The following is a 14,960-nucleotide window of genomic DNA, read 5'->3' as shown; positions in this document are numbered from 1 at the left end:
ATTCTCAAGATGTGCTGTAAGAACCAAAGCCAACATCTGCTATTGCACTCCCTTTTAACAAGCTTGGACTGATATCACCACACCCACTAAACCATCAACTAATTTTTAAACACTTTGATACATGCACTTTCTGAAACACCCAACTGCAGCCTTCAATACTTACGTCCTGCCCAGCAGTGATTCCTAACACTGAAAGCCATGGCCAAGGGACTAATTGAAAAGCATCAGCCCAGACTTGATTTCTTACAAGAAGAGATGTCATTTCAAGATGGAGTTTGGCCGTAGCTGGGAGCACACAGTGGGTGATCTCTTGGCATGTGCTTTGGCAATCAGTGCAGTCTCTGAAACTGCACTTCCCATAGACTAGCAGACACTGTCTCTGTGGAGATTTATTTCGACAGCTTGAGTTTCAGACAGCTTGTTCTGCATTTTGGCTTCAGCCAGGATGCCACATGATGTTAAAGAGCAGCTGAACTGAGGGGACATCTGCTGTCACAATAGTGACCATTAAATTTACAAGCAGGCAGAAACTAGGCTGAATTAAAAAGGCAGCAAAATCCCACTCCAGTAGGGAACATAAGCATAATGCCTGTGGCAAACACTGGGGGATTTATTTCCCTTACTTCCGCCTCCTCCCTTCTCCTCCCCCTTCTCTCTACCCTAATTCTTCCAACTTTGATAAGTAATTCACCACTGAACTCTCAGGTTAATACTGAACCTTCTGAGTACACTTGGAGTTTGGATATATTTAGATAAATGCCCTCTCAAGCAGCAAATAAGTATCAGCTGTAAAACAGCCAAAGCATTGGCTCATGGTACTGACTAACGTCACTCTTTGAAGGCCGTTTTCCAGCTCTATAGAAGATAGGTGGGATTGGCAGGAATTCTCATGTGAGAATACAACTGCACTTCTTTTTTATTATTTTTTATGCTAAGCAAATCAATTATTTAAAGGGCATGAGGCATTGTGCACCTATTCTGTGCCTGAAGATGTATATGGAGGGAAACTCCAGTAGTTTTTACTCTGCACATAAACCTGTAAATAAATAACACTTCACTTTTCATGAAAGATTTTTTAAACATGTGACTCAGCTGCCATGTACTTTAAGACCCTTCCTGTGGGCCATGGAGGAGGGGTGTGAAGGTGGCAAAGAAGGCCCCCTTCCTTTCAAGCAAAGGAGGTTTTGGACCTTAAAGGTGGTGAATCCCTTCTGCGGCGCCTTCTGGTGCCATTGGGACAGCCAAAGCATCCCAACCCAGGGCCTCCCTGGTGCCATGGGTGCAGTTTGCGATCCCATCTGCCTCAAATCCCAGGCATTGATGGGTGTCTCCATCCCTTGTGGATCCCACCGGTCCAGCATGACTGAACAAGCCAACAATCTGGGGGGACTTCAGCCCCCATCACGAGGAGGTGTCCCATCACCTCTAAAGCCAAACACACCAAGGCACTGATTTTCTTCTGCCTCTGCTGAAAACTTTCTTCTCCCAGGCCCTGCAGCTCAAGCATGGGCAAACTCCAGCATTTGCTCCTGTCACCCAGGAGTTTTCTAACTAACTACACCATAAATGGTTTGTTACTGTTATTGCCTATCGTAATGGGTAAAATTACATACCTTTATTATAGCAAAATTATTTTGTATTATTTACTTCATTGTATTATTATTAACTTATACTAGTATATATTATACTGAACTATGTTACTTATTATTTTGTTTTATATTATTTTATTTTATATTATCTTGCCATTGTAAAATTATATTATATTATTATTGTAAACTGTAAAAATATTAAATTATTATAATAAAATAATAAAAAAATTGTTTTATTAGGGAATATTTTCATGGCAAACCACAGAAGAAGGCACTGGTGACTGTGGCATTTGCTGGGTGGGAGTGGGGGGGGCCCCTGAGTGCTCCAGTGGCTGATGGATGACAGGGAAGGACTCACCCTCCCATGGCAGCTGCCACTGTTGCTCCTGCAACACCCTCAGTTTAGCCAGCCAGCCCTGCTAATGGGCGTCCCCTCTACTGCTTTGGTTACGTGGAAAGTGCAGGAGTGAGTGTCCCAGGTGACAGGAGCTGTAGTGCAAGAGCAGCAGCTTCACCAAGAAACTCCTCAGCAGCCACCACCCTCCTATTGGGGGATTTACAGCCGCTGCATCTGCTGTGCTACAGACCAGCAGCAGCCTTTCCTTCACTCCCGGCTCACTGACACGTTTAAATGTAGGGCAGTCGTTGAAAAATCAAATATTGCACCATGGACAAATAAGGAATATTTCAGTTAAAAAACCCAAACTATAAAAATCCCGTATGCCTCTGGTTAGATGTGAGGCACTGCCAGCAACAGCATCCCCACAGGCCCAGTTCTTGTGGTCTGCTCCCTGTACATGGGGGACAGAAACAGAGCACTGTACCAGTCCCCAGAAGCTTCCCTACCAGTTCATTTCGCTGATCTGCCATGAAATAAAAGCTCCTGTCAATTTAAACACTGCAGAATCTAGCCTATGTCTTCTGCAGGCTGACAGCAGCACAACCCTGAGAGCCACATATAGCTCTAAGCCCCCACACTATAAATATTTTTCTATCCTGGTCCCATAGGTTGGAGGTTAAGTAGGTTCAGGCTAATCTTGCTTTGTGACCCAGTGTCACACACATGGGCAGTGAGGTGCAGCCCTTTTCCCAGGCATGCTCCTGTGCAGGCTGTAGTGAAGCCCATCCACACTAGATGGCCCCAGGAGAACACAAAACTCCTTGGAAAGCATAGCTGAAACCTGCTATTTTGGATTAAAAGAGATCAGTAAATTTGGTTACCCAAAACCCCTTCTCAGAACAGCTTAAATTTTCAAGAGGACTGAAAGGCAGCTGGCACGTATCTTATGAGGGAAGCCAGAGAATAGCACTGAAATTTTATATTTATACGTAAGAGGTTGGCTTCCGAGATACTCTTCTCAGAGAAACCCATGGACTGGCCACAGCTATGTTGCCATTTTCACTACCAGTGTGTAAGAACTGAGCTCATTTCAGAGGAAAAAGGCATCATAATTATGCTTCCATGCCGTAACATCCTAGACTGGAGAGCAGGTTTTGTGCTCACCACGAGCAGAACACACCCTGCACAGTGCTGTGGGCAGGATTTGGGAGGAGGATGGATTGTGCCATTAGGCACGATGGCAAATTACAGCTGTGAAATCTGGCCCTTACTGTGGCTTTCTGCCTTGATAAATGCCATTAAAATACAGGAGATAGAGACAGATCCCTTGTAATTAAAAAGAAAAAAAAAACAACTTGGCCTGGTTAATTACTTGCAAGGGCTTGGCAAAAGAAGTGGTTTTGGATCCATCTTCATATTCCCAACCAAATAAATATGTCTGTCACAATCCCCTCAGCTGGAGGATAAACGCCAAGAGTGGTCCTGGGGGTGATTTTTAGCACTTGGACACAGACTGAGAGCCCCAGTACATGTCTTCCTTAGGGCTGGGTCCCCAGCAGGATTTATTTCTGCGTCAAGGAAGATTACAGCTAATAGGATTTGCTTCTTGGAGGCTGTTGGTGTGTTTGGTGCAAACCCCTGCACAGTGCTTTCTTAAAGGAGAATATGGACCCTATCTGTCATATTTTTCTTCTTCTTCTGGCCTTCCACAAGATAAACCCATCTGTTTCATCTTGCATCACAGGATGTTCTTGTTCTCAGGACAGCTTTGGAAGGTAAGAACACTGTTACCCCTGTTGTAGCACCAGTGAAGAGGCTCAGACAGCCCCAACAGGAGCTTGCGGATGCTGTGAGCACCAAAACCAAGCAGACTGATGCATGGAGTGCCACCTCTAATACTTGAATTGTACTATCTTGACCATAGAATGAGATTTCTCTTATTTCCCTGACATATGTAGTTACACACATAGCCATTTTTATGACTTAATTGCGTTCTTTATGGAAAAATTGGTGTAAACCCCAGGGAAGGATGGACGGATGGCTTATGCATGCCCTATATACAATACCTTATAATTATTCAAGTGCCTGTAGACCTGCATGGGGAACTGGTTTATTGGCCTCAAATGTGGTGTGTGACCTGGAAAATTTTCTGGTTTCCTCCCTAGGAGTTTGCTCTGCATGTCTGCACTGCTCAGGCAGATCCCTCCAAACATCCCTCAGGACATCCGGAGAATTAGAATAGAGAATTCTCACCTAACAGAATTGCCTCGGGGGTCTTTTGAGAACGTTAGTGCCTTGGAGTATCTCTGGCTCAATTTTAACAACATCACAGTGATGCACATCAAGAGCCTGGAATATCTGCCAGCTCTGAAGGAGCTGCGCTTGCAAGGGAACAAATTAAGTTCGGTGCCATGGACAGCATTTCAAGACACCCCGACTCTGAAAATCCTGGATCTGAAGCACAACCGGCTGGACGTCCTTCCCGAACACGCACTCCGCTATCTGCCCAACCTGACCTACTTAGATCTATCTTCAAATCAGCTTACCATCATATCCAGGGAGGTCTTCTACAACTGGCCCGTCTACCAGAGAAGCCAGAGGACAGAGGGGCCGCTAGAAGCTATTTCCAATGCCGTCCTGGCCCTCCATGACAACCCCTGGATTTGTGACTGTCGCCTGCGGGGATTTGTCCAGTTTATCAAGTCTGTGGGCCCACCTATTATTCTGATGAATTCCTATTTAACTTGCTCAGGCCCGAAATTCAGGTCAGGGAAGTTTTTTCATGAAGTGGAGCTTAACAGCTGCACAAAGCCCCTGACCTCAGCCCTTGATACCAACCTGACAGTCCCAGCAGGGTTAAACATCACCCTGACCTGCTTTGTGCGAGCCAGCCCTTCCCCAGCTGTCTGGTGGACCTATGCACTCAAACTTTTAAGGGCATTTAATGGTAAGCAAAGCTTTTTTTCTTCTTTTTTTTAAAATTAAAAATTTATGCTGTGCTATTCTACTTATGTAGGTCTGCAGGCCATCACAGTCACCACAGCAACCCAGCCCCTTTAGAGTACCAGTTATTGTGGTTGCAATAATCCAAGTGATCTTAATCATCCTGTGCATCTAAGCACATCTGACCAGCATAAGAAGAGCTGCTTCATGCAGGATATCAGTCAAAGATGAAAGGAGCGTGGCCTCATTTTTACCCAATTATGTTACTTGTGGATTTTAAGTAGCAGCTCTTTCCTCATGACACATGATGTAGGAGCTACGAATCCTGTATTAGTTGTACATGTTTAATAAATACATAGTTATCTAAATATGCATGTATATGTAGTATATATTCTACATATATATATGAAACACTCTGTATAATTATATTTGCATTAAAGTGGGTTTGTATGAGCCCACACACATAAACACAGACTTGTATGTTCCTATACTATTCCCATGTATTCCCTCAAGAAATACCACCCAAAACACAAAACTGTGCAGACCTGTTTCCTGTGTGTTCACTCATGTTCTACCAACTGAAAACTGAGGTGGTTGTTTTCCTGAAGTCTCGCTTATTTATATACTTTAGCAAAGGCGTTGTAATATGACACCTTTTCCTCTTCCTCCCAATCTGTTCTCCCTCACATTTATTTTTACTAAGAGCCTTCAATAGGACAAGTTGCTATTTTCATCAGGTAAGGTAATAAGGCATACAGGCAGCCAGCACACAGGTTCTGTGTGTTCCTAATAAGCTAACTAGGATAGCATTAGCCCTTAATCCTGGGCTGATATTTGCTTCAGTTGCAGCGCTGTAGCAGCACTTGTGTGTCTTTCTACAAGCACATGCTGATTAATTACATACAAGTTTTTCTCAACCACAGCCACACACCTCTGTTTGGGTAGATGACCGGGTTTCATACTGTTCTTAAAACTGTGTTTCACTTCCAGCCCAACACTTCCTGTCTTCATACACCTATGTTGGGCAGAGCCTCTTGAGACTGACATTTTTAATCCTAACAGAGGATGGAATGTGTGCCCAAAATGTAGCTGTATCTCCTCAATGCCTCTCCTGGTTTGCCCTGACCTAAGAATGCTGATGGGCAGATGGGCAGCTCGGCCTCTGCCCACAGCAGCTTCCCCAGCTGCTTGTACTGGGACACAGGTCAGACACACTCCATGTCTCCCATGCTTGGGTGTCCCAATGCGTTTCTTGCCTTTCAGACAGCCAACAAGCCAACACTTCGCTGCCATCTCAGTGGGGTCTGGCACATTCCTGTGCCCCTCTTCCTTTCTCCCTGGGCAGGGCGGGTCCTGAGGGGGCCCCATCCCACACCGGCCTTGGGGCTGCCCCAGGGCACGGTGGCCCCCTGCTGACCCCCTCACCTCTGCCCGCAGTGACCATGGAGCCCATCAGCGAGGACACCGTGCGCTCGGAGCTGCTGATCCCGGCCGCACGGCCAGCAGACGCCGGCAACTACACCTGCACCGCCGCAAACTTCCTGGGCAACGCCTCGGTGGCCATCAACCTCCGCGTGGTGGCCCCGTGGGCGTCCACCACCCCCCGCGGCTGGGCGCCCATGGCCCCCGCGGAGCCGGGTGCTCACGTGGAAGTGCGCATCGCCAAGCAGACGGTCTACGGCATCACCCTGGAGTGGTTCGCGGCGGCGGCGGCGGCGGAGCCGGGGGAGACCTGGTACACCCTCCTGGTGGGCCGCTACGACGCCGCCCAGAAGGACACCATCTACATCGGGCCCGGGGTCAACACCTACTCGGTGACCGACCTGCTGCCCGCCACCAAGTACGAGGTGTGCGTGGCCGTGCGCAACCAGGCTCCCCGCAAGGGCCAGTGCGTCGTCTTCGTCACGGGCAGCGACGTCAGCCAGATGGAGCAGCGAGAGAAGCTCATCCACATCGTGGTCATCGTGTGCGCCATGGTGCTGGCCGTGCCGGCCGGCATGTACGCCTGCACGGCCGAGGCGCTGCCCGGCTGCCTAGCCCGCTGCCCCAGCGCCTGCCCGCGCCGCCGCCGCGGGGGCTCGGCGCAGGCCGCGGGCAGCAAGGAGAGCACGCTGGACAGCCTGCCCGCCGGCAGCGAGGACGGGCTCTGCCGCCCCGACGGCGGCCGCGGCGCACGACGGCCTCCGGCCCGCGAGGAGCCCGACAAGGCGCGGCCGCCCCACAGGAACAGCGCCGACCTCTACTAGCCCGGCCCTGCCCGCCCTGAGGGCGCGGCCGCCGCGGCACCTTCCACACGCCCGCTCGGGTCGCAGCGGGTGCTGCTGTTCTCGAAGGGCCGCGCCTGGGCGGCTCTGGGCTGCGAGGGCTCGGGGCACGGCGGGCGCACCGCCAGTATTTGCGGCAGGCTTGGGGAGCCCTGGGAATGGAGGTGCCCGGGCTGTCCGGCCACAGGTGTGGAGCTGTGCCTCCGTAGCCCCGGGCTTCCCCCGCAGGACTGTCGTGGAGCAACGCACACTGACACACCAAGCAAAGCAGCACTGACAAAAAAACAACCCCCGAACCAATACTAATGCTTGTGGCCAAAGGCCAGAGGTGTCCCCTCACTCACCCACACAGGTGTGTCTTTAGCTGTTTATGTGTGTCTGCAGCTCTGCCAGGTGCCAGCTTCTCTGTGTGCCAGCTCCAGGGAACGGACAGGGGAGCTGGGCACGGCTGTGGTCACAGCCCAGCAACAACAAGTGGTGGGGAGGATTGGGTCAACACGATGGAGAGATTTTATTTTACTTGGAGAAAAAATTATTTTGACCAGAGGTGTTGGTTTTGGGGGTGGGTTTTTTTGTTTGTTTTGCATTTTCTTTCTTACTCCTCCTTAAGGTTTACGCAGCCCTAAGAGATTGACAGCTTTGGTTGTACCACAAACAGGAAAAGGGCAAGTGCTTGAAGCAGGCTGGTGGGACAAGTGGGCAGAGGCAGAGAACACAGTGGAGCAGGGGGTTGGGAGCTGAAGATGCAAGCCAGGCACATTCCCTAAATGCAGACAAGTGCCTGCCCATCCTGCTGCTTTGAAACCAAAGCTCTCCTCTTTGCCAGAGGCAAAAAAGCCCAAAGACACATGTGACTGCCTCCTGCTTGTGGAGCAGCTCAGTGCTGTGATTCTCAGGGGTCTGAGGACATGTGACTTACTATTTTTCTTTTTTTGACCTCATGCTTTCCAGCACAACCAAAGCATGTGGCCCATAGATCCACAGCTCTTGTTATATGTGTTACAGATTTAAAAGAAAAATCTAGAGTAGACACCCCAGCTGTAAGCAGAGATAGAGCCTATTGTGAGCTTCATGCTGTAGTAGCTTGGCTTTCTAATTGTATTTTGGGTTTTGGTGTGTGTTTTCCATGCTGTCTCTCCTCAGGGGCTATGATTCCTCCCCCAGCGCCTCCTTCTGCTGTACCGTACTGCCCAGCTTTTGAACAGAGCTTTGTTTTGTCACTGCTGACTTGCTGTTAATACTTTACAGGACTTCCTAGTCTTGTCAGTCTTTTAGTGTCAAAGCAATAAACATGACAGATTTTCAGAATACAGAGGTCCTCTGCTTCATCTCTGGCCTTTTACACTTACAAATTGCAAAGAAACCTGGTGTCTCGGTTTTTGAGACAAAACTTCAGGAGGAAACACTCCGGACTGAGTTTTTCTCCATCAATGAGACAAATGGGTCACAAGGAGTGAAAGTGGGAAAAAGAAACCAAACTGTTTATTAACACACGAACAAAACAGAGTAGAACAGGATAAAAAACCCCCTCAAAATACAGCAAATTCCCAGAGAGGGAACAGACACGCGGGCTCGGACCAGCCGGGGCCATCCCGCGGGCCCGCTGGGGCCGCCCCTGCAGGCTCCCCGGACCGGCGAGGAGGGAAGGGAGGCAGTGAGGCAAGGGGAAGGAAAGGGAAAAAAGAACAAGAAAACCAACAGAACCTTTTCCCAGCTGGCTGGAACACAAAGGAATCCCAGAAAAGCAGCACAGCGCTCCCGGGCACTCCCTGCCGAGCCCCGCAGCCCCCGAGCCGCTGGGCTGAGCCGTTCAAAGGCCCCGCACCCGGCCCTGGCTCCGCCCGGCCCCGGCCCAGCTCAAAGGCACAGCGGCCTTGGGCACGGAGCGGACGGGTAAGGAATAAAGCGGCTTCATAACGTCACCCCAGGACACCTGGATTCCAAGGAGCTCCGGGGTTTGGCTGCAGGGATGGAGGGGGCCGGGTAGCTACAGCACAGGTCACGGCGGTCTAGAGTGGTGAGGAAGGGGCAGAAGCAGCTGGCCAAGCAGGAAAACCTTGTCCTGGGAAAGCCACCCACAGACACAGTTAAGCAGTGTGAACAGTGAAGCAAGAGCTGATGCTGCTTGAAGACCAGTGTGGGGCCGTGGGTGAGGGGGCGGAAAAAACAAAGCATGACCGACCTTCTTCCACCCTAGTCAATAGGGAGGGACAACAGCACACTGTAGAGACCAGAGAGAGCTGCTGAATCACTGTGAGGAAACAGCCAGGGAAAGACAAAACATCCCCTGGAGGACCACGTGGAGGTAGTTCATAACAAATCGCGGACTCTGGACACTGGCATCAGACTGAACCTGCTCCTTCCTGCCCCCGGGGCTGTGCTGCAGTGGGCTGCATGACGGGAGCTTGGCCAGAGGCTCTCTGTGACCCTGCCCATGGCCTGTGCCAATGGCATCCCGCTTCTCACCTCCTCTCCTTCCAGCCTGGTGGTGTCCAAAATCCACACAGCCCCTCTGCTGACCTGCAGCCTGCAGAAGGGTCCATTTGGTCGTCCTATAAAGCCGCCAGGCTGCCTGTGCCTGTCTGGTCACGTAACAGGCAATGACAAGGCATCGTTGCCAGCAGAAGCACACCATGCACAGAAGCACCTTTTGCAGATTTTTAAAAAATTTATTTATTAAAAAAACTCCTTGAAGTTGAAATACAGAGTAACTGGGAAAGAGTCTCACAACATAGTAATAAAACATCTTTATTGCCTTTTAAATATAATCTCTAAAACTATAAGCTTGTAATTCCTGTTAAATCTCACTTAATTGAATGGTCTTTATAGGCTTTCCTCATTAGAGAATGAAAACTGAATACCAGCAATAACACAACACTGGGAAGACAGTGGTACAGGGAATGAATCTTTGGGGAACATTGCAGAACCTGCGGACACTCTGCCAGCAGAAGGTGGGTCCTTGCACAGGGCAGCAGGAGTGGGATCAGGGGCTGCATGTCCCCTCCCTCCGGCCAACTTATGGCCACGGGACAAAGATGAGGTGATTGGACAGGTGAGAACCTGGGCCTCCCACCACAGTGCCCCAGGGGGAAGGATAAGCAAGAAAACAGTGGAGAAAAAGAGAGGTGTGACAGGAGAGGCTCTGGGAGCAGTGCTGCTACCATGGCCCCCAGCTGGGACTCTGCTGCACCTCTTGGCTACAGCTGCTGGCTCAGCTCATGGGTGACATGAGCCATGAGCCCTCTGGCTTCTAGGCAGATTGAACTGAAGTTAAAAAAGACAAGATTTTCCTTGTAAGTGGGTAATTTCTTGTTCAACCAGCTATCCCCTAAACTGATGAAGTCCTGGTGCAAAAAAGGGAATTATTTCAGCTACTGGAGAGGAGATCCTGAGGGCCAGGTCTGCTGTTCAACTGAAATGACAGCTGGAGAGGTCTCATGAACCCCTTGAATCAACACGGTGTGTCCTGTCAGGTTTGCTCCCCATCTTGATGTTCCTGGTACCACGACAGCACAGCTTCTCTGCAGGGCCGGGGCTCAGAGAGAGGGTGCTGCTCCCCAGCCAGCGTGTTCGGTGCTGCCTTCTCCCCAGGGGATGGCAAACAGCCAGGCCCAGCTGAAAAACATCCCCTCAGAAACAAACATGAGGGGGAATCTGTGGGATAGATCCAGTGAAAAAAGTGCTCTGCTCTCGGTGCCTTTTTACTGTCACGTAACAGGAAAAAAACCTGTCAGCTGCCCTCCCAATCCCCTCCCATTAACTGTTGCGTAATTCACTCAAAAATTCTGATAAGGAAAAACAGAATATTTTATGGAAACCTCCTTTTGCACACATCAGTTCCTGAAACAAGCCAGGAGAGGTGATGGAATATATTCCTTGACACCTTCTGCTAGCAGTGTACAACACCACATGATCTTTCCAGACACTTCCCTGACCAACATATGCAACTTTCTAGCACTTGTCTCTACGTTCCAGTTATCATTTGCCTCTCAGTTTTACCTTGTCTTCCCTGTGTTTTTGTTCATGTCCTTCTCCTGCTGGGCTCCCGCTTTTTTGGGGCGCCGTGTCAGAAGGAGGCAGTGCTGAGTGAGCGTTGCTATTGAACTTCTGTGCTCAAATCTTGCCCCCGCTGGTCCAGGGAAGGCTGAAGTGTCCCTCCTGTCCCTCCTCAGCAGGCCAGTCCAGGGCAGAAGCAAAGCACAGCATCATGTCGATGTGCTCTGGCAAAACCCAGCATAAGCTGCAGGAAAATGAAGAACTTCTCCAAGCCTGCCCGCTTACCTTTTGGGAATGAAGGTACTCAGGCCACGAGCACATCGCTCCGCCAGCTGCTGCAAAGCACACTGTGCTCTGGGGACAGGAGAGTGTCACTGCTGTAGGAGACCTGCACCTCGAGTCAGTGCTACTGCCACAGCCAGGCCAATGTCTTCAAAAGTGGGCCTGGGGTTTAAAGTGATGGATTTTCGGACACCTCAAACCCACCTGCCAGACCAGGTCAGAAGCAGCATCCCCCAGGTCCTTGGCTGCACAGCATCTTGTTTGAAAACCCAAACTCTGGGTAGACACCTCCAAACCAGGGGCAACTTGGAGCCCTGTACACTTGGGGAGACTGTGGCTGGCGCACTCAGCACTGTGGTCAGGCACAGCTGCACGGCTGAAGGAAATGCAGTCGCGACTGGACCCGGAGTGCAGCGCTTCTGCAGGTGGGGTGACTCTGTAGCACGTGGTACTTGCAGAGGGTGAGGGGTGGCTATCACAGCGAGAAGCTGCTCTGGTTCACGGGGTGCTGACACACACGGGAAAGAGACAGCACATAAAAACATCCATGCCTAGCCACAGTCTGCAGTCTCTGGGGGCTGTAGAGAGCACCTAGATGTGGGGCTCCCCAAAAGCTGCATTTCTCTTCTCAAATCTCATTTTGAGCTCTGACACGAGGGCATTGTGGGTGCTGCCGTGACATTTGTTCTTCTGTGGCTTGATTACATGCTTGGGAGTGAGGGAGCCAGACACAGTTGGCACCCGCCACCCTGGGGCATCGCTCCTGGGAGCCAGGGCGGGGGGTGGCGGGGGCAGGGGGGATGCCGGTGGCACAGGGACAACCTGGATGTTGTTGTTGCTGTTCTCATTGTGTAGGCTCTTGACCTCCTCTTCAATGACAAACTTCTCTGCAGCATTGCTGGGCCTCTTGAACTTCAGCCACTCCATCCTGACTGTCCGGGATGGTGGCATCTGCCTCTTTTTTATGATCCTTCTCACTGGCATGACTTTGTTGGACCGCTTGTTGCGCCAGAACATGGCAGTAGAGATCATGATAGTTATCAGCACCATTATGCCCATGACACCAGCTAGCACTCCTAAGGCTTTCATGGGGTTATCTTTAGTTTGCATCAAAAAGGCGGCCATAGGCCCTTTGTGAAGAGTCTGTAAAGGAGTACAAAGAAAACACATGACTTACTCTAAGGGACAGACAGTGACCCAGAAATTTCATTTGTCCAAAATATGTTACAAGCAGAACTGATGGATGGAAGTTGTCTCTAAAAAAATATGAGAGTCACAGAGCCAGTGCAGGGGTGGAGAATTTAGATGGGGCTGGAGACTGGGCAAACATTATAGTACTCTGAGGTAGATGACTTGAACACAAAAGCTTACAGAAGTATTGCCACCAAATTAGGACAGATTCCTGCATGTCACCATAGTGTTTAACTTGCAAGAATGGAGCAAGAAAATAATTGGCTCAATTACTGAGCATGGCATTGAAAAGGATTAGGGGAAAACTTCTGTTTATAAAATGTCAGTGTACAAATGAGTAGTTAGCAGATACGTGCTGCATTCTGTTTTCCAGTACTCTTTTACAGACATAACAAAACTCTTTGAGGTAGGGGAGATAAGTGGAGCTAAAGAGCTTTGTTTGTAGAAAGAAAAGAAATCAGCAATGACATAAGCTACATATGGCATATTAAGGACAAATGAATGGCCAGTTCACTTCCCAGCTTAGCACACTGTGCGTCTTGGAGGTCCCCGTATAATTTTGCGGATTTTGCCCTGTGGATGGAGCTTGGATCTTTTCACACTTTTCCAGTACATGATGGTGGAGATCACCATTGTAACAGAAATGGTGGAAAGGACGCCACTCATGCATATTCCATATATTGTCCATGGACGCTTCTTGAGGCCTAAAATATAGGATTTTACCCTGGACTTGATCTGGAAATATCAAAAATAAGAGAAATGGTCAACCCTCACGTGGTTATATTTGAAAGAGGCCAGTATCTATTATAAGTACAGCTGGGGAACTAGGCTGAAATGTGTACAGGATAGAGAGCCTATAAAATAAAGGGAGCTACGTGTTGAACTAGGCACAGGAGAGGAGGCAGCTGCAATGATGTTGAACTGAATCCAGAAACAGTAAAAGGAAGTTAGGAAGCACATATAAACACCTGGCTGATTGGGGAATAAAGGGTAGAGGCATGGCACATAGATCACCCTTATTCAGGGCGTGGTAGTCCATCCTTGGACTACATTTCCAAGAGAAGTTCATTGTGAATACAGGTGGTATCTGAAGAGACAGTAGTGCTATGCAAGGCCAGGAGATCCTTCAGAAATGGCACATTCACATGCAGGTTTGTTTACTGAGGGTTGGTCATAAAGTGACGTGTGGCTGCAGAAAGACAGGGCTACCCACTGTGCTCCATGGGGGAATCCTCACCCAAACTTTGCATGTCTAGTAACAGGTGATCTGTGTTTTAGTGAGAGCTCTAAGCTCTACGCTTTTGGTCAATGTGGTGAAAAGGACACCTCTGGAGCAGTAGTCACCATATGCTAAAATAGATATCAAAGACAGTGTGTATAAGGAGAGCCTTGTGACTAGCTTGAACTTGAACCTCTGACTTGTAGATCAGATGGATTTCCCTGTATGACTCTAAACTAGGACACCCATCTCTTTGCCCTCCCCAGTCTCTGGAGGAAGATGACTGAAAGTATCCCTGAGTGTGCTTTAGAGTACCTCTTGTCATTAATGTCACATCCATAAACTTGGGGCATGTAAATTAACTAATAAACACCTCCTTGTCTTCATTTCTGTGTTTTCACAACCTATCTCAAACACATTATCAAACCCACTCTTCTCCTACCCTGAATGTGTCCCATTGCTAACAAGAAAGGGGCAAAGAAATGTTAGTGAAACTCACAGACCTTGTCATCGGGCAGGTAGGGATGAATTTTCATAATTTTGCTGTGCAGAGAGTTCTTCCAGTATTTAATTAGGAGTGGACCTGAACTAGAAACCAAAAGCAAAGCAGCCCATAATGCTGGTGGAGCTTAGATCCACATCAGCTTTGCTGTTCTGCATTACATGGATTTTTTTGTACTTAAATCCCATCAGATGATAGAAATTCTAACCTGGCTTACTTAACTTCATGTGAAAGTCAGATGAATTAAGTGTCAGATAAACCCTGCTAAGTAGTACATGACCTGAGTCCACCTGCTATGAGTTTTGTCAAAATCTATTTTATAGGAAGGCACTGATGGCTGAAGAGTATTTGACTAGGTATTTGAAAACCTTGAAGAAATGAGATTAGACAGAAGTACATGTTATCCGTGTGCTATGGCTGCAGAGGTAAGAACAGATGAAAATTGTATGGAGAGTTTTGGCATTTGGCTTTGTTCAATCCCATGGTCTCAGCAAGTCTGGCATCTGTTCAGAGATTTCAATGCTGAAGAGATGATTAATACCAAAACTAAACCCATTAACAGCTGGTTCAGCCTCTATTCTAGTTACTTGACCTCTACTATACAAAGCTTTACCTGGAACTAGCCTTGGACAAC

The 14,960-nt window shown here is 48.9% G+C and overlaps 2 protein-coding genes across 5 annotated transcripts in view; one reads left to right on the top strand and one right to left on the bottom strand.

Moving 5' to 3' along the window:
• Positions 1-3,456: 3,456 nt before the first annotated feature.
• Positions 3,457-8,448, top strand: LRIT2 (leucine rich repeat, Ig-like and transmembrane domains 2). Its single transcript, XM_019286518.2, has 3 exons — positions 3,457-3,704; positions 4,095-4,876; positions 6,310-8,448. Exons 1-3 carry the CDS (start codon positions 3,595-3,597, stop codon positions 7,116-7,118), a joined length of 1,701 nt encoding a protein of 566 aa, XP_019142063.2. The 5' UTR covers positions 3,457-3,594; the 3' UTR covers positions 7,119-8,448.
• A 1,336-nt stretch (positions 8,449-9,784) lies between these two features.
• CDHR1 (cadherin related family member 1) overlaps positions 9,785-14,960 on the bottom strand; it is a 45,593-nt gene continuing 40,417 nt past the window's right edge. For 3 of the 4 annotated variants that reach the window (XM_019286613.3, XM_019286612.3, XM_010400874.4), the window contains one exon: positions 9,785-12,557. In XM_019286613.3, coding sequence (XP_019142158.1) covers positions 12,006-12,557 — 552 coding nt within the window. In that variant the 3' untranslated portion in view covers positions 9,785-12,005. Of the gene's footprint in view, positions 13,341-14,960 lie in introns of all 4 variants that reach the window. The other variant, XM_019286614.3, reaches the window with a different exon arrangement.

This window comes from Corvus cornix, chromosome 6 (genome assembly GCF_000738735.6).
Source record: "Corvus cornix cornix isolate S_Up_H32 chromosome 6, ASM73873v5, whole genome shotgun sequence".
Lineage (NCBI taxonomy): Eukaryota > Metazoa > Chordata > Aves > Passeriformes > Corvidae > Corvus > Corvus cornix.
Note: the sequence above shows the minus strand (reverse complement) of the source record. Positions and strands in the feature narration are given on the sequence as shown.

Coding starts and splice junctions, on each gene's coding strand:
- LRIT2 (XM_019286518.2), top strand. CDS start 3,595: ATGGACCCTATCTGTCATATTTTTCTTCTTCTTCTGGCCTTCCACAAG. Junction 3,705..4,094: donor TCTCAGGACAGCTTTGGAAG/GTAAGAACACTG, acceptor TTTCCTCCCTAG/GAGTTTGCTCTGCATGTCTG. Junction 4,877..6,309: donor ACTTTTAAGGGCATTTAATG/GTAAGCAAAGCT, acceptor CTCTGCCCGCAG/TGACCATGGAGCCCATCAGC.